The 24,477-nt window shown below is 37.9% G+C and overlaps 2 protein-coding genes across 2 annotated transcripts in view; one reads left to right on the top strand and one right to left on the bottom strand.

Moving 5' to 3' along the window:
* Window positions 1–2,134, bottom strand: part of LOC145771114 (VWFA and cache domain-containing protein 1-like) — a 35,474-nt gene extending 33,340 nt beyond the window's left edge. Inside the window, exons 1-2 of the mRNA XM_082582853.1 lie at window positions 1,921–2,134; window positions 8–76 (exon numbers count right to left, since the gene is read on the bottom strand). Coding sequence (XP_082438979.1) covers window positions 8–76; window positions 1,921–2,082 — 231 coding nt within the window. The 5' untranslated portion in view covers window positions 2,083–2,134. The remainder of the gene's footprint in view (window positions 1–7; window positions 77–1,920) is intronic.
* A 6,079-nt stretch (window positions 2,135–8,213) lies between these two features.
* Window positions 8,214–23,849, top strand: LOC145770186 (histone-arginine methyltransferase CARM1-like). Its single transcript, XM_082581773.1, has 14 exons — window positions 8,214–8,377; window positions 9,450–9,569; window positions 13,418–13,515; window positions 14,121–14,159; window positions 14,635–14,700; window positions 15,478–15,616; window positions 15,974–16,126; window positions 16,750–16,892; window positions 16,994–17,199; window positions 17,720–17,857; window positions 18,183–18,304; window positions 18,945–19,123; window positions 19,798–19,864; window positions 20,774–23,849. The coding sequence occupies exons 1-14, from the start codon at window positions 8,233–8,235 to the stop codon at window positions 20,899–20,901; spliced, it is 1,743 nt and encodes a 580-aa protein (XP_082437899.1). The 5' UTR covers window positions 8,214–8,232; the 3' UTR covers window positions 20,902–23,849.
* Window positions 23,850–24,477: the final 628 nt, after the last annotated feature.

Raw genomic sequence — 24,477 nt, 5'->3', positions numbered from 1 at the left:
AAGTCACCTGGTTCAAGTCTTCTTCTTGTGTTGCAGGAGGTTGTTTTCTTTTAGTTGTAGAAGCATCCAAATGTGCCTAAAAGATTAGGCTAATTACACAACAGACATTGTTAACATAGTTAGCTTATAGAGCAAAATAGAATTGGAGCGCTTGGTCATTCTAATCAAAAAATAAAGTGCTCAATGTAGATATTAAGTGAATGGTCACCAAGCGTTTTGAAAACTAGACTGCTTTCATCTGCAGTGTTATTGAATGAATATTTTGTAAAGAGTGTTCAGTTCTCATTTTGTTTTTAAACTTAGAGTCAGCAAAGATTAGCGGGGAGTAGCGGTCTAGAGCGGTGTGGCATGAATTAGCTACTGTAATGGTGCGATACTGATGAGTCAGCTTCATGGGTGAAGCACGTGTCAATCGCTGTCAACTCTTGCTTCACTTAAATAGCGAGAAATATTTCTTTTAGGAATGAAAAAGTCTTGACGGCTGGCGTGGAAGCTATAGCATACACCGGTATGGTTAGCAAAACGCAATGCTCACTGTTATAAAATGAGTAGGCTACTCAATTTTGTGCTAGCCTTAACCTAGGTAGATAGTTAATTTCAGTCCGTTTTTATTCAGGTCATCACAATGAAAAGCAATAGGCTAAGGTATAAGCCTATCCTATACCAAATATTTCAGAGGTCTAAAAGGGCAAAAGCAACAAAACGCAAACGTTATAGACCGTTCCTACGCAGCTCTAATGCAGCGACGTAGCTAGAAAGAAAAATTATGGGGGCATAAGCAATTGTTAGAGGGGTGGGGGATATTTGAAACAATAAGCTTTTTAAAAAATAGACCTACTGTGGTAGGATGGCAAAGCGGATAAGGTTTCTTACTTTCCAATCATGCAATCCTGGTAGGACTCCCGGCATATGCTGGTTGTTGAAAAAAACAACGCTCACTTCTACCCATAGGGTGTAATAAATTGGGTGAGCGTATTTACTGAAGGAAAGGCCACCAAGGAAGGAACTGGTGAGTGGTGACCCTACTCTCGTTGTTACGGTACCGAAGGCTTAGTATAATGAGAACCTTATCTTCTCATCCCACGATGCTTGGATCAAGTATAGGACTCACCTTTGCCTATACTGAATGCAGCCAAATATTTTCGAAACGTCATTCAACATGTAGCCTAATACCATACCCTACCTTTAAAACGGTTTAATTTAAAAACCCGTTAGGGAGTCCCGCCGTGGCTATGTCCAGTGCCGGTCTTAGGGTATTTCGGGCCCTGTGCGGAATATGCTTTGCGGGCCCCAATGACAATGATCCAATTCAGTAGCTTAGCTAGGTATTTTGGAAGGGGAGGGGGTTAATTGACGGACGGCGGGCGAAGTCTGACGGCATGTTCGCCGTCAGACACCCAGCGGCGGGGGGTCCTGGGGGCCTCTCTCAGAAAATTTTGAAAAATTACTTTGAATTTGGTGCATTCTGAGAGCATGTTCAACAAAAATACCGGTACTTGGATACCTGTAGGCTACTTGCTTGTGAATCAAATTGAATTTTTCCCATTGGAAATGACAAAAATTACTGCATTTTCTCAGTAAATTGCGGGCCCCCTAATTTGCGGGCCCTGTGCGATTGCACGGTTTGCACACCCCAAAGACCGGCACTGCTATGTCTTTGCTCTAATGTTGTCAATTAAAACTGCTCTAATAGTTTCTGTTAAACAATCATTACTTGTTTTTGTCAAAACGAAACTTTCCCACTCCAACGATGACTGTTGGCAATCGAAAAAATTCTAACAAAATGAAATCAAGGAAAAGAATTTTCGTTTGAAGCAACTCATTTTTGTTCCTAATTGCCATGGTAAGTATAGCTTAGGTGATCCTAGATTTGTAGCAAACCTTTTAGCCTTTACAAAAACTCAATCAAACTCGGCCTACCTGAAAAGCACGTGGCTTTAATAATTTCTCGACCAATTCCTCCAATTTAGAGGAAAGAAGATTTGGATCTGTGGAAATGTATTGACTGTAAGTCATGCTTCCAGAGCAAAGCAGTAAAATCAAAGCATTTAGGCCTACATATCCAATTTTCGAAAAAGCCATTGTTGGAAATTTTATGTTATTGCAGCTGTTTATAAAGAAACACCTTTTTTGACTCATATTGGATTTTCTTCGATTTACTTCTATAGAACTGATGCTGTAATTACATGTACAAGTTACCTAGTTATTTTGGAAAATTTATTGCAAAGACGATTGTTGCGTAACAAAGACTCTATAATTTTGAAGTGGAACCGAAGCGCAATTCAATTTTTATCCAAACTACATATATGCTTGTATAAGTTAGTAGTGCGAAGGAGAAAAGTAACTTTAAGCTTATTTGCTAATCCGACTCTATAATAATAGGCCCCGTAGACAATGAGCTTACAACACAATAACATACAATTTTGGTAAAGAAGTGATTTTTTTAATCATAAACAAATAAAACCTAACAACCAGACAGCATAATAACATAAAAATAAACTAAAAATTACGAACGTTTTCGGCCAAACTCATGTTAGCCCTTTTCAAGTAGGCTAACCAACTGACTGATGTTCTTCAAAAATAGAAATAACAGATCTGATCTACATAAGTTACACAAAAATCGAAAAAAGAAACGCATGAGAATGAAACGACAAGGCAGAGGAGAAGCAAAATCACATGACGCTATAATTGGCAAAGAAAAACACAAATCAATAACATACAATACACAAACATAGAGAAACGCTTAAGTACGGTAAGTCTACGGTCAGTGTTGTGTGTTGATCATCAATCTGATTAGCCAGGAGCAACAAAAAACCGTTAATTTTATTTAGTCTTTCATTCCAAGATAAAAGTTTGTCTGCTGCAAAACTTATTCATAAAATATCTTCCTTAGTTCAGTTCAGTTTCAGTTCAGCTCAGTTTATTTTTATTTGTTGGCAAAAAAATATATATATACCGTATATATATATATACACAAAAACACAAATAATTCGCACAACAAGGATGGCAACGAAAGACCAAAAGGTCACCAAAGTCAGCTGCCACCCAAACATTTAAACAAAAGACCCAGAATTAAGAACATTAACACATATAGCACAATACCAGCACTTTACATAATACATTAACAGTGGAGTAACACAGGGCAACATGAAAAAAAACTGTGCAGAGAAATACGCAGATGATATGTTTCAGGAGTGATCATAGTACAAATTCTTTAATGCCCTGATAAACATTTATATTTAAATTTAAAAGCATTATAAGACTTTTCTTGTATTTATTTTGGTATTTGATTCCATAGTTTCACTCCATTAAAACAGCATCTTCTTACCAGAGTTTGACGTTGCAGAAGGCAAATATAAATCATTCTTTTGGTTCTGATTGGTTTCATGATGGTGAATTTCGTTTACAAAAATAAAGCAGCCAGCAAAGGCCCGGGGCAGCATTTTGTGCACATATTTGTACATAAATTTTGCAGTCTCTAATTTAATAATATCGTCAATTCTGAGCACATTAAATCCTTCGGAAGATCCTTAGCTGCGGCCCCGAGACCTCCTGAAACAGCTTGAAGACATGTGGATTGTACTGGTCCACTTACAGATTGAACAGGCGTCTGGAAATGGTTATGTAAATTTAACCGCGATTGATGTTCACTTCTGGAATGGCTAGAAGAGTCCTTCTTAGAGCTACGCCGGGAGCCCGCCTCTGATCGATATTCAGCTAAAGCTACCTCCTTACGTTGTTCAGCCCTCAACTGTGCGTCTTTGAGTGCGAACTCAACAACTCTCGCTTCGGCTCTCGCGGCAGCCTCAGCTCGTACGGCCTCAGTTCTCGCGGCGGCCTCAACTCGTATGGCCTCAGCTTTGGTGGCGGCTTCAGCAGCTCTCGCTTCGGCCTCAACTCGTATGGTCTCTGCTCTCGTGGCGGCCTCAGCAGCTCTCGCTTCGGCGTCAGCTTGTATCTGGAGCTCCTCTCGTCTTAGCTGAAGATTACTTGCTGCAAATATCCGTGACGAGCTCCTTGACATCCTAGTGCTTACATTTGAGGCGCTATCTTCAGGATGTATGTCAGCATCCAACCTATCTGAGAACTCACTTTTTTTTTGTTCAAAGTTATTTTTTAACGAGTTAAATTCGGGATCTACCCTATCACGAAGTTCTGCCAAAATTGCAGAGTTGAAAATTTTACTCAAAAGAGCATGGAGATGCCGTAATTCCTCTTCTAAAGTAGATAAGTTAGATCGAAAAATTAGCAGTTCCTGCTTATCACTCAAAGAACCTAGGGCTACAAAAAGTTTCCCAATTTGAGTCAAAACATCCCTTCTAAGATGCCGGGCCTCTCGAACTGACTTAGCCTCATCGTTACTGGGTCCCTCCCCAGAATGTCCTGCCCGACCGCAAAGAACATCATCAGGCATAAACTCAGTCGAGTCGACGGCGGCCGAGTCCCTGTCGCCACCGAGTGTAGACATATTAAAATGTTGGGGCTAAATTTAACAATTAAAAAATTAAGTTACACAAACTCACAAATTATTAAGTTATAAAAAACTTAACTGCAAAGACCGTAAAAATACAAAAATAATTTAAATGCACAATACCGTAGTTGTAGGGGTATATGAAGTCCTAAAGTTCCACAAAACTTGCTTGGATTCGTCCACTTGAATCTTCAAGCACAGATCGATTGTCTTTAATTTTCTTTTTTTTTGCCAATGAATGTCAATGTTGTTTTTCTTGATAACCAACAATGAAACGTCTTTATTTTTTATGCTTCTGTAGACTACCAACCAGTAACAAATCGTCTTTATTATTTCTTGTGTTTCTGCAGCCTACCAACCAACAACTTCGTCTTTATTATTCTTTGCTTCTGTAGGCTACCAACCAGAAACAATCCGTCTTTATTATTGTGCTTCTGTAGACTACCAACCAGCAACAAATCGTCTTTATTATTTCTTGTGCTTCTGCAACCTACCAACCAACAACTTCGTCTTTAATATTTATGTGCTTTAAGTGCTTCTTGGCCTACCAACTAACAAAGAACGTCTTTGTTATTTATGGTCACAACGGTAAACCATAATCTTTTTGTGGGAAAATTGTAACATAAGATTCACGGATCCGTTCGTCTGTATGCAATGACCGAAAGAAACACTCTTTTGAAAACGTCTAGATTCAAAAAGTGTATTTCTGTAAATATAGCCCAAGGCTGTCGAAATTGGATTGCAACGCGATACACCATTAAACGTGTCACTACAATGCAAGTTACTTGGATAAAGACGGAAATTTCGTCCAGCTGGCAAGCACTAAGCAAAACAGTTAAATATGCGACCAACTCTCAAGTAACAATTTTAAGAATGACGAGAATACATTGCAATATCTCAAATGCACGTAAGCAGCTACTGTGACGTAGGCCTAATAATGATAACCAATGATAAGTTATTCTAGCACCTGTTCAAGTTTGGCTTACACCTGTTCAAGTAATTAAAGATTTAACGATGCTGTAATGTTATGCTGCAGCTGCAATGTTTTACAGGTTCAGTTCAGTTCAGTTGTTTTTATTTCTGACCATCATATCAAAACAATACACGTCAACATAGCAAAGGTCGAGAAAAGGGTAGAAGCGACAAAACGCGAACGTTAAAACGTGCTTGTGACCGAAGTAAGTTATTGAGTTGAAAAAAAAATTTGGCACGGTCGCAACACCTTCAGAAAAATTTAAGATATAAAGGGAAAATAAAAAAAAGAAAATGTTACAAAACAAAAACAAATAAATTTAGGCTATAGCTTTATTAGCCCACATAGCTTTAGCTGATATATTTAAGATTTGTATGGACAGTTGCTATGAAGATCGGCCATGGTGCGTTATCAAGAGTGCTGATGGTCGTAAGGGGCACACGTCTTGATGCGTTTAGCTCATAGCAAAGAAGAGCAAGGAAGGCAAAGAAAACAGGCAAAGAAAGGCAAAGAAAGGTCTTGCAAGCGATAATGCAATCTGCTCATTTTTTAGAAATATTCCATTACGTAATACGCTAAGATTCAGTAGACCTGAACGGTTTTATATGACGTTTGATTTGGTGAACAATTGTCTGGAACACCCACTGCTAATGTTCTTTTTTCTTCTGCAACTGAACTGAGTGCAAGAAGGATCTTAATGACTGTAATCAATTGAGTTTATAAGGAAGATTGTCCTACCTTTCTTAATCAATGCGCCGCGACGCAATGGTGGTAGCTGGTTCACACGGAAAACTGTATGCCAATGTATGGTTCGCAACTATGGTGTAACTATAAAACTTCTACTTTAAATCGCATACGAGTTGCTTACAACGACTCGTACAGAATTATCCACAATTTGTCGAGATGCGACAGTGCTAGAGTGTATCAGGTACAGAACGACGTGTTAACATTTGATGCTCTATTAAGAAAAAATTGCTATGCATTTGTAGAACGTTGCAAAAGATCAATTAATCCACTTTTGCGCAATGTTATGTCTTCTGATTACTACTTTAATTCTACATTTTATATTCACTACAACAGTATTTTGTACGTTGTTTGATGTAGCCTGCTTGATGTTGTGTTAGTCTGATATTTTGTGTGATGACTGTTAAAAATTTAAATTCTATCGACTTTGAGTCTGATTGCAAATAAATAATAAATAAATAGCCCACTAAACTTCCAAAAAAGATTTTATTCCAAAATAAATTTTCCGTTAATCATTATCCTTTTTTTTTCCTTATCCTAGTTTCCATGCTTTGTCCGCCTTCTCCGACTTCGTGTGGTGAAGTCACTGAAGTGAACTGCGCGAGCCTAGGCTTTTAAGCTAAACGTTGAATGCTGAATCATTCTTTAATATTATGGGTGTGAAATTCAACATTTGCAGTATTTTGGTATAATAATGATTAATTCCGATGTTATATTTAACTTTTTCATGTCATATGAGACTTTTAGTTCAGTTACATTTTGTCACATGGATTGTTGCTGTACAGTAGGCCTACCGTAGGCTAATATGGTCAATTCTTTATTTGTAAGACTGTAGTAATTTGCAGAAAAAGTATAGTGGGGTAGAAAAAAATGTACCGTATTAGAATTAATAGACTACCTTACAATTTAATTGTTCAAAGGTTGATTCAATGTGGCTTTTAGGTTGTAACCTAATGCGTTGTACCTAGCTTTTGAAGTGTAGGCAGCTTGTATCTTACCTTTTTAGATTGTGCATGTGTTATTGCCAATTACCGTAACTTAATAATGAAGAATTTTCGAAAAGTAATTGATGTTTTGCACATACCGATTTATATGTAAAGTTAATTTTTCGAGGCTCTTGTCAAAAGATATGGGTGCAACCTAGTTCGTACCTTGAACCATTCGTACAGTCAGTTCGTACCCTGAAAAGATCAAGAAAAGAAATTAAAAAAAGCCGAAGTTGCTGATTGCAGTTTAATAGCACAAAGCCGAAGTCGCTGATCGGAGTTTCCCCAAACAATTTGAAACAAACTCGAGGGTAAGGGTTAGCGGAAACTGCGGAAAAATGTTTGCGGAAACTGCGGAAAAATGTTTGCGGAAACTGCGATCAGCGAGGGTTAGAGCATAGATTACTCTATGGTTAGAGTTAGGGTAAGTGGAAACTGCGGAAAAATGTTTGCGGAAACTGCGATCAGCAAAGGTTAGAGCATAGATTACTTTATTGTTAGGGTAAAGGTTAGCGGAAACTGCGGAAAAATGTTTGCGGAAACTGGGATCAGCGAGGGTTAGGGTTAGAGCATAGATTAGTCTATGGTTAGAATTAGGGTAAGGGTTAACGGAAACTGCGGAAAAAATTTTGTGGAAACTGCGATCAGTTAGGGTTAGAGCATAGATTAATCTATGGTTAGAGTTAGCGGAAACTGCGGAAAAATGTTTGCGGAAACTGCGATCAGCGGACTTCGGTTTTGAGCTATTTTTTCCCTCGATCTTTTCAGGGAGAAAATTTTAAAATGATTGCGGAAACTGCGATCAGCGACTTTTTTTAATCTTTTTTCTCGATCTTTTCAAGGTACAAACTGACGGTCCGAACTGTTCGTGGTACGAACTAGGTTGCATCCAAAAGATATCATCTACCAGTATTGTTTCGGCATCACTTATATGATATATGTAGAAATCTAAATCTTATTAATTAGAAAATATTTAAATATATATATTACATTTACACAATGTATTTTTACCAGTAGTTTTAAAAGTTTTATGTAACGTGTGATTACATTTTATAACCATGGCTTGTACTGTTATGCGATTTGAGCAAGTAAAGCTCGCATACTTGAATAACCCATCAAAGATTAAAGATGCAAATCAATTCTATGTTGTTGAAGTTCGTAGAATGTCCCAAGAAGCTCAAGTTAGCATCCACTTAAACAATAGTAAGTAATTTTATCAATGTTAATTAAACAACATTTAACAAAAATTGTCGATGGTCGCAAATACGCACATGGACCTCATATAGTTAATTTTATTTTGTTCTGTTGACAAATATACAAAAATACAAATAATTCGCACAACAAGGATAGCAGTGAAAGACCAAAGTCAGCTGCCATCAACGCACTATCCACTCCATCTTACTAAAATTTCATTAAGAGATCATCATTTGGCATAAGAATTTACTGTATGTGATTCCACAAAACTGCAAAAAAATGATTATTATAATATATTCAATAAATGTATTCGAATTGAAAGTTAATTGGTTTGCAGTATATATCTTCAAGAATATTTCTGTTCTTTAACATTGCGGTTGCGGTTTAGCCTATATAATATATATAATATAAATAATCAAGAAGCAAAAACATAGCAAGTTCAGTGTAGTTTGTTTTTATTTCTGACCATCACAACAAAAAACAATATATGCCGGACATAGCAGAAGTGTACAAAAAGGTAGAAGCGACAAATTCGAACATCATAACGTGCATGATAGCAAAGCAGGACAATCAGTTTTAAGTATGACATAATCGTGCTAACAGTAACATGAAACAACCCTTTTGAATAGTCAGTATTTTAATTTTGTTGATCTATGGCTGGATCATATGAAAACTATTTTCCCTTAATTTGACTGTAAATGCTACATATTTTTGCAATTCTAAAGTATTGATGAAACATCAGTAGTATCCAAAAAAGTATTATTGCTATCGGCAAAAATATTTGTATTGATACATCTCTAGTCTTTCATAACTGCAGACAGGACATCACCGTTTCGACCTTAAGGTCTCCTCAGTGCAGTAAATTGTATACTAGACAGGAACGCCTTAATGCAGCGTGGGATTTTTCCATTTGTGGTACGCAAGGAACCACATTTGGGTACTTTCACTCATCTCGCCAAAGTGCTCAAACTGCCAGAGCAGTGCGCTATTGTTTTTTCAACTGAGTTTGTTGGCCACAGATGAATTTGTGTCCACTATATTTCTCCTTATGATTGTTATAACTTTTACTGATATTTTTCAGATGTCTTTTTGAAGTGCACACTGACTGCAGACAGTGAAAGCTCCAAAGCAGGAACAACTCTTTATCTCATTCATATACATGCCGATGATAGCATATTACTCCAGTTTTCTTCATCAGACGGTACTAGTACAACGACATCTCATCTATCTCTAAGATTTAGCGTCTCTTGTCACGGCCTGTATATGGGCATTGGGCAATGCTGTAGATTGTTATGAGTATTGAGTATGGCTTACTGCGTATCACTAAAATGCGGAAAAAATCCTGGCGTAAAATGGCGCATTGTCTGCAGAGTGCAAAAGTGAAGAAATGCCAATGTAGAAAAGGCAAAATCCAGTTTTTATATATTTCCAGGGTGACCAGAAAGTCATTGGGCTTTTTTTCGTTTTATGGTTTACAAATGGAATGTCACTTATACGTTTTTTTTATATGCTAAATACCTGCTAAACTCTATAAAATGTAGGTCTAATTGTAAGTATTAATTTTTAGGTCTAAAATAGACCAAAGAGAAGCCATCATTCAGCTCCATCACGCGAGGAAAACCAGCTCTGAGATCATTAAGCTCTCATGTTACCAAATCCACTGTTTGCCATGTTGTGAATAGATTTAAGGAACTTGGTTCACCTCGTGCAGTGGAAGACCTCTCACTGCTCTAACAAAGAAAGTGGTGAAGACTGTTAAGGTCAAAGACATGAATGTGAGCAACACTTCAATGAGAACCAATGTGGAAAAGATCTTCATTTGTTTCCTTGTAACAAGATGAGAAAACGGAAGTTCCTTACACCTCTCCAAAAACAAAAGAGACTTGAAAAAGCACAGATTTTTCTAAGAGAACTGAAGGCAGAGTAGGGCAAGAGATAATTTTTTTAGACGAAAAACTCTTCATAATTGAAGCTCAGTTCAATAATCAGAATGATAGAATTTATGCAAAGTCTTCAGCAGATATTAAAGATTCTGTGAGAACAGTGGTTTTATCACGTCACGTTTACGTTATTCATCACTGATGGAATGCGCGCGAGCAGCCTAACAAATAGGTTACACATTCACAAGCACCAACACGCTGATTGGTACAGCAATTGCCAGTTTTGAGGTTTTGCACGCAGAACTGTGATAATCTTGTTTAGGAGTTGCAAGTGGTTGCCCGGGATTTCGGCCGGCCAGGAATTTCTTCACTCCGCAGTTTCATTGCGTTTAGTTGATGGAATTTTGCATTTTTTTGGCTAATTCTTGAGATCAAAATTTTGAGAAAAGCCCACAGATATCTTCAAAGAATGATCATATTCTTCACCTTTAGTCAATTGAAGAATATTATTTCATATGAATGAGAATGTTTCGGTTTTTCTCAAATTAAATATAAAAAATTTAGCGAAAAGTAATAGACGAACTAAAATTTATTTTTGAACACGTCTATGCATTCATACGTGACATTTGCGGTCACGGCGAAAGAAATGTTGTGTGAATCTACAATTTCAGTGCTTGACTTAACCTCATTCTGTACTTCCCAAGTGCTAACGAATTTGCTGTAATTCTTCACAGCTTGTAGGTTTACCGGAACGTCAGAAAAATTTGTTTGACTCTGCGTGGAAACTACAAAATTTTAGTTAGAAATATTTGGTTTAAACAGACTTCAGACGAAAACTACGTTTGCTTCTAAAAACGGTAAAGCTGAACTTTCCGGAACCGCAAGTGAAACAAGTAACATACGATTTTGGGTAATTAATATCATATTCTAAATTTAACTTCTCAGTCAATAATTAGCATGATGTAACCTTCGAATTTGGCGCCGGCAATTGCCGAGGTAAATACCGAAGTAATCGAACAAAATATGAATTGCGTCAGCAAAAAAAGTTGCCCAGTCAACACATTAACCTTTTTTATACTGATTCAACGTCTGCAAACGTTATAAAAAATCTGATGCCCGCTAGCAATCGTTGAGGTGAAAAAACGTATCCAATTATGTGCAAAGGGAAAAATTTAACTTTTAACGTGAGTGGTCGATATCACTAAAAACACTGCGCTGTCTTGAAAATAAAGATGAAAACCATGAATTCAAGGTTCAAACACAACTACATCAGCAAAATAGGCAATTAATACTCCCCGTGGCGTTCTTGTTGAAGCAAATGTACTCACAAATGGTGACTGCATAAACGACGTCTATTACGGCTATTATTACCTAGACTAGACAACTTTACGTCATTGTTTTATGCGGCTCCGAAAGTTCAAGATCGACTGCAACGATCATAGAATTTACGTTATAAGAACGCAAAAATCAAAATATTAATCGCTCTTTTTACTGATTGCAGTGAATGCTATTTTCCAAAGTGTAATTGTTTTGTCTCTTGAGCTTTGCATATTGGGATTGCTTAACAAGCCTTAAAGTTTAGAATCGTCAAGAAATTATTAAATTTGAAAATGTAGTTTGAATCATGGCAAATAAATGTGTTTAAAATATTTTTCTTGGCAATTGCCGACATCATTTCACATCCGTAATTTATGTCAGCAACGATTTTGCCTCAGTACAGCATGTTGATTTGGAAGGCTGGTGATTGGTGAATAGTGGGTCTGCTACTATTTGGTGAGTCCGATTCGGTGAGTCCGATTCGGTGAGTCCGATTCGGTGAGTCCGATTCGGTGAGTTCCTAACTTCTAACCCCTAACCCTAAAACGGCAATGATAATTAGGTTACGGTACCCGATAATTTAAAAAAAAATTGAAAAAATCCCCCGTTAAGGGATCGGACTCACCGAATCGGACTCACCGAATCAGACTCACCGAATCAGACTCACCGAATCAGACTCACCGAATCGGACTCACCGAAACGGGCCATTCCGGTGAATAGTAGTTAGTCTGTCCGGTCAACACCGCTGCGATGATCATTTGGTTCACTAACAATTCAACACCAAAATTAATTTGCATTTTTCTTATGTGACCTACTAGCAAAACCCTTTTCATGTTGTTTCAATGTTTGCAGACGGTAAATCAATAAAAAAGCCGTTGTTCAGTTTGAATTACTCTATTGTATCAAGGGAAAATCTTGTCAGTGGATGTCGCGCTGTTAATCGTCGGGGTATTGAAACAGCGACTGTATTGCATGAGTCGTCATATTTACAGGGCTAGCCACCGTCATATTGATACATCGTTTAATAGGAAAAGGTTTGAAAATCTATAAACACTGCGTAGCAATTATTTTACCTTTTAATGGTCATAATTTGTGCCTCAAACAAAGCCTTGACTTGATTTGACGTTTGCTTCGTTTTCTTTGGCCAAAATATATCGGATTCGATATAATTATTCTAGAATATATTCGAATCTTCAACTATTCGAAAATGCCCATCCCTAGGACCGCCATGTCCAAAATCTGGAAGTCTCTTCTGATTTTTGTGGAACAAGGGGTTAAAATCAATTGATTTTTTGCCTTGATTAATTATCTTGAATCGGCTGTTGTTACTTAACCTGGCTTCATTGCTATATGTTGTACAGTGCAATAGAGACGCCAAGATCGGACTTCCGACTTTTCTACATCGGAATTAATTCTTCACTTCTGCGGACAATGTGTCTATACGTTGAATAATTTCCGCCTGTTAGTGGTGCCCTGACTTACTGGTTCAGAAATGTTTTTTAGTTGTGTTAAAGATTTGTAAGAGAAATTAAGTGCAACATTGTAGCTAGTAGAAAAACAGTCAAACTGTTTCATGCCTTTTCTGTCTTTGTCCTACTGGAATGAAATAATGTTGTATCCAACTATCCATAGATATGTAATTATCGTCTAAAACTCTAGAACAGCCTATAAGAGTTAACAAAATATATTATAACATCTTTCCAAATGCAACTACAGAGAATGCATTTTTACTCCTTAGTGCTTTTTTTTATCTTATATATATAATATAGAGGCCTTATATTTATATTTCATGTAATATTTATATTTCATTCCTTATATTTATATTTCATAATACTGTATATTTCATGTTTAGAGTTGAAACGATTTCAGACAGCCATAGCCTTTCATTCCCAATGCAGATCGGTATTTGACAAACGAACAGAAGAAGCATCAGCAGTCCAATATTTCCAGGTGAATAAGTTTTAAGTTAGCTTTCATTCTGTTATTAATCACTATTAAGACATGCTATCAAAGATTGTTTTTGTGGTCTACCTGGCATACGGTATATAATATATGTTATATACTTTTCTTTTTTTTAATTCTTTTGGCACCGAAATGGTTTGTCAGGTTGTCATTATAGCGCTTATATACCTGTCCTGGTTTGAGATGCCTGGCTTTTGGTGTGAAGTGTTTGTTTACAAAGTTCCTGAATTGTGTCAGATGACCAGTAACTATTGTAACAATAATAATATCAATATATATACAGTATATTGCTCAAAGTTTCACTTCTGGTTTCATGATGTTCACAAGGCCTATGTTGAGTAAGCTAAATGTAATGTTATGCACTTTGAGCACATGGTGTTTCAGACTTGTTTATTGTGCAGTGCTTTTATAAAACAAGAAGCACTTATGCAATGCAACATCCGTAGTGCCAACTATGTTCCTATGTGTTGTGTATTTCGATAGTGAGAAAATAGTTGGTTCAATCATAATGTTTGAGTACAAAATGGCAATACAGACACTTCAGATCTTCCTCTACATTACAACAATCACTAACCTAATATATTGACTTTCAGTTTTATGGATATTTGTCACAGCAGCAAAACATGATGCAGGTACACCTTTATCTTGATTATTTTCTTCTTGTGTTTAAATTTCCAAATTTTTATGTAGTTTAATGTGTTGTATTTTCTACATTGAAAGAGCTTCAAACATAGTTTGCTCTGCTCATGGCTTTGCCACTGTTGCATACATGAATGCTAATACAATTGAAAATTCGCAAACTTAGTTACTTACCTTTTATAGTTCTTATGTGCAGACTGCTTGTGAACTGTCTCTGCACTAGAAAGGTGGTTTCCACTACGATGAATCATAATCTAAATAACAAGTTTTGATAAAACATCATCTTGATATTGGAATTATAGGGTAGCCTAAGAATGACTTTACATAATGCACCCAATTACAAACTTCTCCTCATGGGAATTCAATCAGCAATTTTGACACTGCACAGAACCACAGTGCACATTTGCACGTCATTTTGGTTTTGTTTTCACTTCATTTTCATCAACTGCGTTTTTGTTGTATTTGCAGGATTACATCAGGACAGGCACATACCAGAAAGCCATGCTCCAAAATTACATTAACTTCAGAGATAAGGTAAATATTTGAATGTATTTTATTTGTTGGTAGTGTACTTAGATGCTACAAGGATATAATAAATTAAATTATGATGCATTACATGTTAATTTAGGCGGTAGGAGGGCGTAACGGATAAGGCGTTGGTTTTTCAGTTATACAAACCTGGCTGGTTCGACTCTCGGCTTAAGCTGGTTGTTGCAAACACCGCTCACCTCTACCTAGGGTGTAATAAATTGGGTGGGCGTAGTTGCTGAAGAAAAAGCGGCCGAGAGAAAGGAACTGGCCACCCTACTTTCTTTAGTGCCAAAGGCTTAGTACAATGAGAACCTTATCTGCTCATACCTCACTTGAATCAAGTATGGGACCATTTTTACTTGTAATATAGAGCGTGGGTGCCTTTAGATTCCTTGTCATGAGGAAACGCTGACAGATTTGGATTGATTAACTATTTTATGTTTATTGACATTGGCGTGAGTGGAAAACTTTTACAATGCAGTGTAATTTGTAGCAAGTTTTAAACTTCAATTTGGACAAACTAAGGCGGTTTAATACTCTGAAGGTTGTTTGTCGTCTTAGAGAATAACCTGCGCAATATTTGTACACAAGTTTGGTCGATTGTGACATCAATTTGATCACTGCGGTTTGGTTCATCAAAAATGACATGACTGTAGGCTACTACGGCATTAGGCAGCATCAAGTAGAAAGGTTTCGATTTTCAATTGCTTTCAAATTATGTTTACCTCTACTCTGTGATGCAACAATTTTACCATGAAATGTACCTGTTTGTGTTTTCAGGTTGTTCTAGATGTTGGGGCAGGGTCAGGTATTCTTTCATTTTTCGCCATGCAAGCAGGGGCCAGGAAGGTTTATGCTGTCGAGGCTAGCACAATGGCGGACCACACTAAAAAGCTTGTTTCTTGCAGCCAATACGCCGGTGATGATCAAATATCTTTATCATTAAGCAGTTAATTATGTGTATTGAAAACAGTTATGCAAACTATTCACATCTCCCTTTTTACTTTACATGTGTAACAAACAATTACACACATTTGAGCAACTATAAGGTATATTTGTTGAAGTTTTCTGTATAATAATATTTCAGCATGACTCTGTCTCATATCAAGAACAGAATAAACTTTGTCTTTGATATTATTTGCAACTCCCAGTCTGCAAATCAGTTCTTTTTTTTTTTGCAATAATATTTTTTTACAGTTTTAGCGTCAGCAGATGTAAATTAACGTAAAAAACGACCGCTTTGCTGTCTGGTATGCATTCCTTTCTTTTTTTCCAGGGCGTATCATAGTAATTCCCGGAAAAATCGAAGAAATTTCCTTGCCGGAAAAAGTTGATGTGATCATCTCAGAGCCAATGGGATACATGCTCTTCAATGAAAGAATGCTGGAAACTTTTTTGCACTCAAAGAAGTTTCTAAAACCAACAAATGGTAATTGAACACGAATTCCATGTGTTTTCATCTACCTGAACAATGATTTTTCAAAAATCTTTTAAAACGAGTCTATTTTAAAGTGTATAAAAAAGGAACTGTATGCCATATATCAATGCTTGCAACAATAATATAATCTTTGCTTGCTGCGATGAATACTTTTGTATATCGGTCTCACAGTTAATCATTTTTTACCAATCAACTGAAAAAGCTTTGTTTTTCCTTGCACGATATTGAATCTAAACGCAACATCTGCTGCTGATCTGCAACGTATACTACATACAATACATGGACTTCTATGGACATCAGTAACTTTAAGCATTCAACCAAGATTTGCTTTTGTAATTTTGAGTATTCAGTTGACTGGCCACACACTGTTCAAAAGTTGTTTTTTTACCCTCAGAGCATAAACAAAACAGAGTATTCTTTTATTAAACACTTTGTACGGGGGCGTATATCACAGTGTAGGCTAGTGCAGTAAAATTCGTTACTTCATTTTCTTGCTGTGTTAATCCGCCTCATTTTGTTCTGTAAAAATATCGCCTGAGTTAACTCGTAGCGCAAAACGGTTCCCGGCCTCTGCATAAAAGCATCAGAGATCCCTAAAGCCTGTCCTTTTTTAGGTTTAATGTTTCCTACTGTCGGAGACCTTCATTGCGCCCCTTTCAGCGACGAGCTCTTATACATGGAGCAATTCACAAAAGCCAATTTCTGGTATCAACAGTCCTTCCATGGCGTTGATCTTAGCCCTCTTCGTGATGACGCCGTAAGTACAGCATAGCTGCTTCTTTTGATTTAACTTTTTTTTCATTTAATATAGTATAGCAACGTAAATTTATCATCAAGTAACGTTTTATCTTCGTTTAGGTGGAGGAATACTTCAAGCAGCCAGTGGTGGACACTTTCGATGTCCGAATTTTGATGGCAAAGAGCATGAAGCATTCCATCAACTTCATGTCCGCACAAGAGGAAGATCTCCACCGGATCGAGATTCCTTTACGCTTCACCGCACACACATCCGGCACAGTCCATGGTCTTGCGTTCTGGTTCGACATCGCTTTCATCGGCGCTTTGTGAGTTTGTAAATGCTGCTTCGAATTCATATTTCTGTGGGAGTTCTTGTCACAGGCCTGTGATTTCCACAGGCTGAGATTGCAGCCACTGCTTTGTTCAATGTTTTTTGTCTATCCATTCGATGTGCGTTTCTAGAAAAACGACGCTGTCTCACATTGATTCTACGTCTAAAGATGACTTGACTTTGTATAGAACTGACTTGTATTGATCCCTTTGGACACGAACGAAAATTTTAACCAGGAAAGACGAAGTATCACATTTGAAATAGATTTATGAAATTTACGAGTCTTGCTTGTAAGAAATATCTTAATTAAAAGAGCAGCGCTGTGGAGGACGATGAGTGTAAGAAGATGCTCTATACTCTATAGAGTAAACAACTACTGAGCGTAATTTGGTTCATGGCATTTTGCAAAAAAATTCGCTTCAGCGGTCGATCCTGCGCATGCGCGACGCTCTCTTTTTCTTTCAAAATCAAATGAACAGTTTTACACCATTCCAACATTGACTCTTTTCCTCCAGGAGCACAGTTTGGTTATCAACCGCTCCCACGGAAGCTCTCACACACTGGTATCAGGTTCGATGCTTGCTCCGGTCTCCACTCTTCGTCAAGACTGGTGAAATCATCGTCGGCAAAGTCGTGCTTCGTTCCAACAAACGGTGAATGTCATCACAGCTTATTCTGCCTGCTCTTATTTTCTCATTTTCTTTGTTCGGTATTTAATTTTTTTCAATTCGTTTACATAATGAAGATCTCAACTAGCCTCATACTAAGGACTTGTTTACGTTTAAATATATGTTAGGTTTTTTTTAATTTAATTGGTCCCTTAAGAATGTGAACTCTGTATGCGTGAAATGATCTTAGCTGATGTCCAGTGGGACTCCTTCTAATATATCTCTGTCAACGTCTGTGACTTCACTTGGCGTACATTAATGTTTCAAAGGCTACTGCAGAGTTAAGAAGGCAATTGAATCCTTGTTTCAGGCAAAGTTATGACGTAGACATCGAGGCTATGGTGGAATCCACCGGCTGCAAATCCGAAAACACTTTGGATTTAAAAAATCCCTTTTTCCATTACAACGGTCAGACGCCTGCCGCTCCTGCAGGTGAGGGGTTAGAGACCTTGTCAAGTTTAAAATTGAAATTCCCCGTTTTTGTTTCCTTTAACCCGTCCATATTTATTTGTCATGGAAAACTCACGTATCTTATGTGAAGTTGACTTTTTTGCCATTATCTACTTCAGCATGAAATAATTCTTCCTGCGCCAACTTAAGCAAAGAAGTATCTATCTGGTATATACTGTTTGTATCAAAGGCCTTATAATTGCGTTCAAATCCATATTAAACTAGTTTTAACTGGCTTTAATCTTCAAAGTATTTTTATTTCAATATTGCCGTTATTAAAATGAACGTTGTTAGAGAATGTTTTATCAGAAATAAGAAAAAAATTAGCCAAATTTGTTTAATCCGAAGCAGTTCGACTCAAAGAACATTAGGTGTGAGCACTTTTATAGAAGATGTTGTTCTTGTGAGGATTGTCACGAAAAATATCAGTTTTACGACAAAACCTTAAGAGAAAATTTATTGGCTTGCTTGAAGAATTGTACAGTGCTCTAAATTTCATAAGCGATACCGTTTTCATCTTCAGTGCTTAAGTTGAAGGTTAACCAATGATGAGCTAAGTTTCTGCGTTTTGTGTTATACACTTCTAAGAGGTGTTTATGTAAAAAAAATGCCTTTGGTCCAGGTGCCCACAACAGCTCGCCGTCTGACCCGTACACTGCCAATGTTAACTCCAACTTGGAGACCAACGCACCCTCGTCGTCGAGCAGCATACAAGGCCCAATGGCCGCCCACCAACAACAAGCCCAGCATCCGCAACAGGGTTCCCATCAAGCTGTACAACCCCAACATCACAACTACCAGGCATGTGATCGGATACTTATTGATCAGGCAGATGTTGATAACTTTTTTAATTGAATTGTTCAAAGAAAAACTGGCAATGGATTTGTGCGTGTTACGCCAAGAATGTCACTGAGTGTTTGGTTTTAGCGAATGTTAGCATTGTAGTTTCTAGGATAACTACCTCGTTGCAAAATCTAGTATCACATTTAAATCTTAAAAAATCCATTGATCGTTGTGTGCTGTACGTAGCACACCGTACACAGCCACACACAGTACACACCGTACACAGCCAGTCATGTGACCGTGTGGTTAGAGCATGTAGATGATGCTGCAATGGCTGTCGGTTCGAAACCCCTTGAAAGCAAGTGGCTATATCTCGACACGCTCGCATGCTTGAAAGTTGTCAAGAATATCGCTCTTAAGCACTGTGACTTTGTGCCAGGTTGGTGGAGAGTTAAGTAGGCGATGATCAGGCAAGGTAGCCAATCTTCGTGTCCACTTATAAGCATTCCACTAGTCCTTCTAAAGACTCAGTCGCGTTCTCTTGAGCGGTATCAAACCGGTACCTATCCAATCGTCTCAATACTCTAACTACACGGCTTTACAGCTAACAAGGCTTGTTAAGCCTGACATTGTTAGAAAGAAGTTTCATATAAACCGACAAAATGTTGATATATAGCTTTTGTTGTTGACAGAACCACGACCTTGGAACCGCCAATTACCCGAACGGAATGAACGCATACTGCAGCACTGTACCACTAAGTGAGTTGTTGCTTTTTGCTCTGAATCCAACTTCTGTATTAATTTCTAAGTCGCTTCAAATGGGTTATTTTCTCATGGAAAGAAGGCATAATTTAGGTTTTACGCATCTCCAATACAATGAAGCAAACTCTTTCGAGATCACATTTGATATAAAGAACCTATCTCCCTCCCTGATTCGAACCCATGCCCTATTGTTCACCTGACTGCCATTTCAGCATTTTTGCTTCTAAAGTTTCTGTCAATTCAATGTGTATAATTCATATTTCTTATCAAACGCATCACGACAACCAGTCAGCAAGTCATTGCAAAAATAAGGATTGATTTTCTAGATGGCCAAGCGACAATGTGACTGTAGTGTTACAATCAGTTTTATGACACCGACACTGTAATTAACGTTTAACCTAGAATCATCTGGTTTCTCTCGTGCTGCAAATTTCCAAAACATTTTCGATAAAAAGAAGGAACAGTTTTCATAACAGAATAAATGTCATGTAGAGAACTTTAACCTTTTTTGGATTTGCAAAACGTTGCATTCAACGCAAGAGAACTTGATCGTAATGTACTGTAATTTAAGTTCATGTTATTATTGTCCAATGTCCATAACCACAACAAGTCTTTTTGGGATCAATTTAACGACTGCAGACTCAAAATCAACGGAAAAATTGGTGATTTTTTTGGTTGAAGGTGCAGCTGAATTATGAAGGCACTATTTCTCCTTTAGTACACCATTGCTTGAATTCAATACAGTTTTAAGTATTTTCTATTAATTCTTTTATCGTAGGCATTCGGCTAAATCCCATACCCACGGCTTCTCAGCAATTTTTTTGCTCCCCCTTAACCCAAGCTACCGGAAGCGAGGTTTGAGGGGTCGTCATTAACTTTGTCTCTGATTATTTTTTTGCTTTTCAGTTAGCGGTGGAATCCCCTACGGTGGTCCGATCGCCAACTCAAAGTCCGGCGGTTCGGTTCCGGAAGGAGTCAGTCCTTCCAATCCCCGGGTCCAGACATCTCACAACGGATCCAACCTCTTTTATTAAGTTTGAAAGGGATCGGGTTTTACCGATTTGTTGAACTCACGAACTAGGCAAGAAACTATACGCGCGACTAAATACGTCGCTCGTTTTGTCACATTTTTGCTTTGATGTCTTTGCGCGTGGAATGCGCCGCACATCACAGTCATGTGAAAAACGTCTTCGCTATAAACGCTTCAAGCGACCTGTATCGTCTTGTACATGTATGGCGGCCTCACTACATCTGTGGCCTCAGGAGATATATAGCCTCAGTACATCTGTAGCCTCAGTACATCTATGGCCTCAGTGTATCTGTGGCCTCAGTACATGTATGGTCTCAGTGTATCTGTAGCCTCAGTACATCTATGGCCTCAGTGTATCTGTAGCCTCAGTACATCTATGGCCTCAGTGTATCTGTAGCCTCAGTACATCTTGCTGTGCCCTTGCCGTCGCGTAATCTTTTTTAACTGGCAAAACTTTCTTATGCCGACTTTGCTCTGTACCAGCCAACTAATGGTCCATGGGTGAAATAAAGGAGTGTCTCTAAACCATCAAGAACCGTCGTTATTTTTCTTAGTGTTATTACATTAATAATGCTTGAATATAGAATTGTTTTTGGTGCTTGTGCAAGCCAAATTATCGTATCCAGGCGTTGATTCAGTATAAAAAAGGATGGATATTGCCGTTTGGGTGGCCACCTCCTCCCATCGAGTGACCACCGTCACCGCATCCAAAATTATTTTGCTTTTTTCACTTTGGCAACTTCAAACGTGTAAGTTATGTCTTGAAATATGTCATTTTAGCAGCGCTGTGGAGTCGGGCATATACGACTCTGATTCTCCCTATTTTTGACTGTCCGACTCCGGCTTCAGTGTTGCCAAGTTTGTTTTAATTTTTATCGTGTTTCATTTTTTTTTTAATTTCACTTAAGTTATGATCGAATTTTAAACATCGACTTTCACAAAAACTGACTATAACAAACACTTTGTTTTTCTGGTAAAATGTTAAAGCGCAATACGAAGAATAAGAAACTATATTTTGAAATAATATCGCAAACAAAATATGTATTGTTCATCGTTTTTTATCAAGTTGGAATCGACCTTTATTTAACGACTCCGACTCCGGACACGCCAAAATCCTTCCGACTCCACAGCCCTGCATTTTAAAGTTGTTTTGACGTTAAATTTGCACTGCGTCGTATCCAACACTCTTCTGAGTCCTGTCATAAAAAAGGAGGTATGATAGGCTCCGTCACACTCGTAGCCTTCATGGTGTTGATATTTTCTTCGAAAACTTAAGTGGTTTACAATCGATTGAGTTGACTAGTTTAAAATCACGTGTTTTCTCGTTAGATTGTGCGTATGATCAAGTAGTTTCTCTGTTTATCACTGCAATCGTTAACTGCCTTTTTAGTTTGACCTTCTTGGGCAAAAAAGGGTGTTCGTTTTACCATCTCAGAATGTTAAGGTTTTCACGGACACAGAATCTACTAGCAACCAAACTTCGGCCTCATTTTGAAAGATAAACAGACATTCTGTGGACCCCTCTGAAGTCAAAACCCAAGGCAAACAAATATTACAAGAAACTGCTCTCGTTTTCGTAAGTTTTTCAACATGTCGCTTTGACAACTCGTCCACGCCTCGTGTGCATTAGCTGTTTTGTTTCTCGCCCCTGCCTTTGCAATGGCAACATTCTTTTCACCAAACTGCTCCTTTCTTGTGTTTTAACGTTTGAACATTTTGCGTTAATGTAAAAAAGACATCGTTCTTTGGCTGGTATTCTAGCTTTGAAAACGGATTTGCTTCACTCCTAAAGCAGATTAGAATTTGTGATAAATAATCCCACAAGGTACATATCTCAAGATCCCGGTCCTGATACAGAAAGAAGTTGAAAATCTCGGAACTTCTCATTGTTATTCCGTCCCCAGACGTTTTATTCACTCTGTGCCACTCTTGTCTTGCGTTGTGAAGAAAGGATTTGTTTGAACTTCCATTGCAAGAGACAAACATAATACGTCACATGCTTGATGTAATTGAAATGTAATTATCCACAACTCTCCAGACAGCAAACTAACGTCTGCAGACGTTGAATCAATGTAAAAACTGTTGATTTGTTGTCTTGATCTGTAAAAGTTGCTTACCATTGGTCACACAGTAATTCAAGCTATCGTTATTTCATTAAAAATCTTCATCAATTTTGATGCCGCGGCTTTCAGTTTTCAACTTAAAATTGACTTGCGAAAATCTGTCCACGTTGGTACTGTGAAGAACACAAGCTCAACAGTTGTACATAAAATTTCGCACAAACATGCTCTCAGCTGTTATTCAACAAAATATTAATGTCATGAATTGATGCATTTGCCTTGCGTCTGTTGGTTATTTGTCCGCTTTTACCTTGGGAAGCACTGGAGCCTTATTGATCTAGCTTTGGTCTCGTTCGATGCCTGTCTTAGTGCCATCCCAGCGAGCACGTGCGCTGTTTGTTTTTTATATGAACCTTGGAATCGTGGGCTTGAAACAAATGGACTATCTTTACGTTGATTCAGTGTTTGCAGACGTTGAATCAATGTAAACATAACCAGTTTTTCATTGATGCAACATGACGTTAAATCGATGTTAAAGAGACTAACTTACGGCAGTTAGCTGTTTTAATTTCTATTGTCAAAACTATTTCAATTTTTCAACATTTGTGGACATTAAAAAGATGAAAAGTAGCTGTGGCTGCTGTTTGCATACAATTGCAGCACCTATTGGTGAAGTAATCTACTGTTGTAATTTTTCAATTCGTCTCTGATTTATTTCGTTTCATACGTCAAATTATGAAATTAACAACCCAGTCGGCCATTTTAAAATTCTCTGACCAGTTCTGTCGTCTGTGGACATGTAAAGATCCAAAAACATTTTTGCTGTTGATTGGAACAACAATAAACTAACCCGCGCCTAATCTTAAGTGTTTCGCTATTAAACCATAACAATACGGTACTTGGGGACTACAAGTGACGTTTTTACAGTTCATGCAAGTTGAATTTTCTCGCCACAGCCCGATGTAAACAGTAGGCTACACAGGGCGACAGAACCAGTGTAGTTTACAGGAAAACAACAATCAGCCCCTAAAGAAAGGGTTTCTAGCTGACCGACACCGATGTTTTGCGAGTACGAGATTTCAACCATTTTTGACTTAGTCACTTTTGTGGCCGATACTGTATTTTACGCTACAATGTCTTCGAACTAAAGTTTTCATAAAAAGACAACTGCCCTGAAGTCTGTGGCATCTTGATTTGTGCTTTCCTGCCGACATCACAAAAGTGGGGCTCAGTTTTACGCTTCTTCAAGGTGAAAACAAATTGAGAACGCTGTGAAGCAGCGTTTTCTCTGCAATCGAGTGTAGCAAGAGTTGACAGCGATAGACACGTGTTTCGCCCATTAGGCTGGGCTTTTTTTTCGCAACGCTCTGGGTTCAAGGTGGATTCCACTACACCTTGCAGAGTTGCAGGTTTACATTTTTTGTTTGTTCCCTGACTCCTCATAACTGCGTCCTCTCTGGGAGCAACCCAAACGCTCAGCAGGCACACGTCATACATGGATAATATCCACCAGGGAGGCG

This window comes from Aplidium turbinatum, chromosome 5, assembly GCF_918807975.1.
Source record: "Aplidium turbinatum chromosome 5, kaAplTurb1.1, whole genome shotgun sequence".
Taxonomy (NCBI): Eukaryota; Metazoa; Chordata; class Ascidiacea; order Aplousobranchia; family Polyclinidae; genus Aplidium; species Aplidium turbinatum.
Note: the sequence above shows the minus strand (reverse complement) of the source record. Positions and strands in the feature narration are given on the sequence as shown.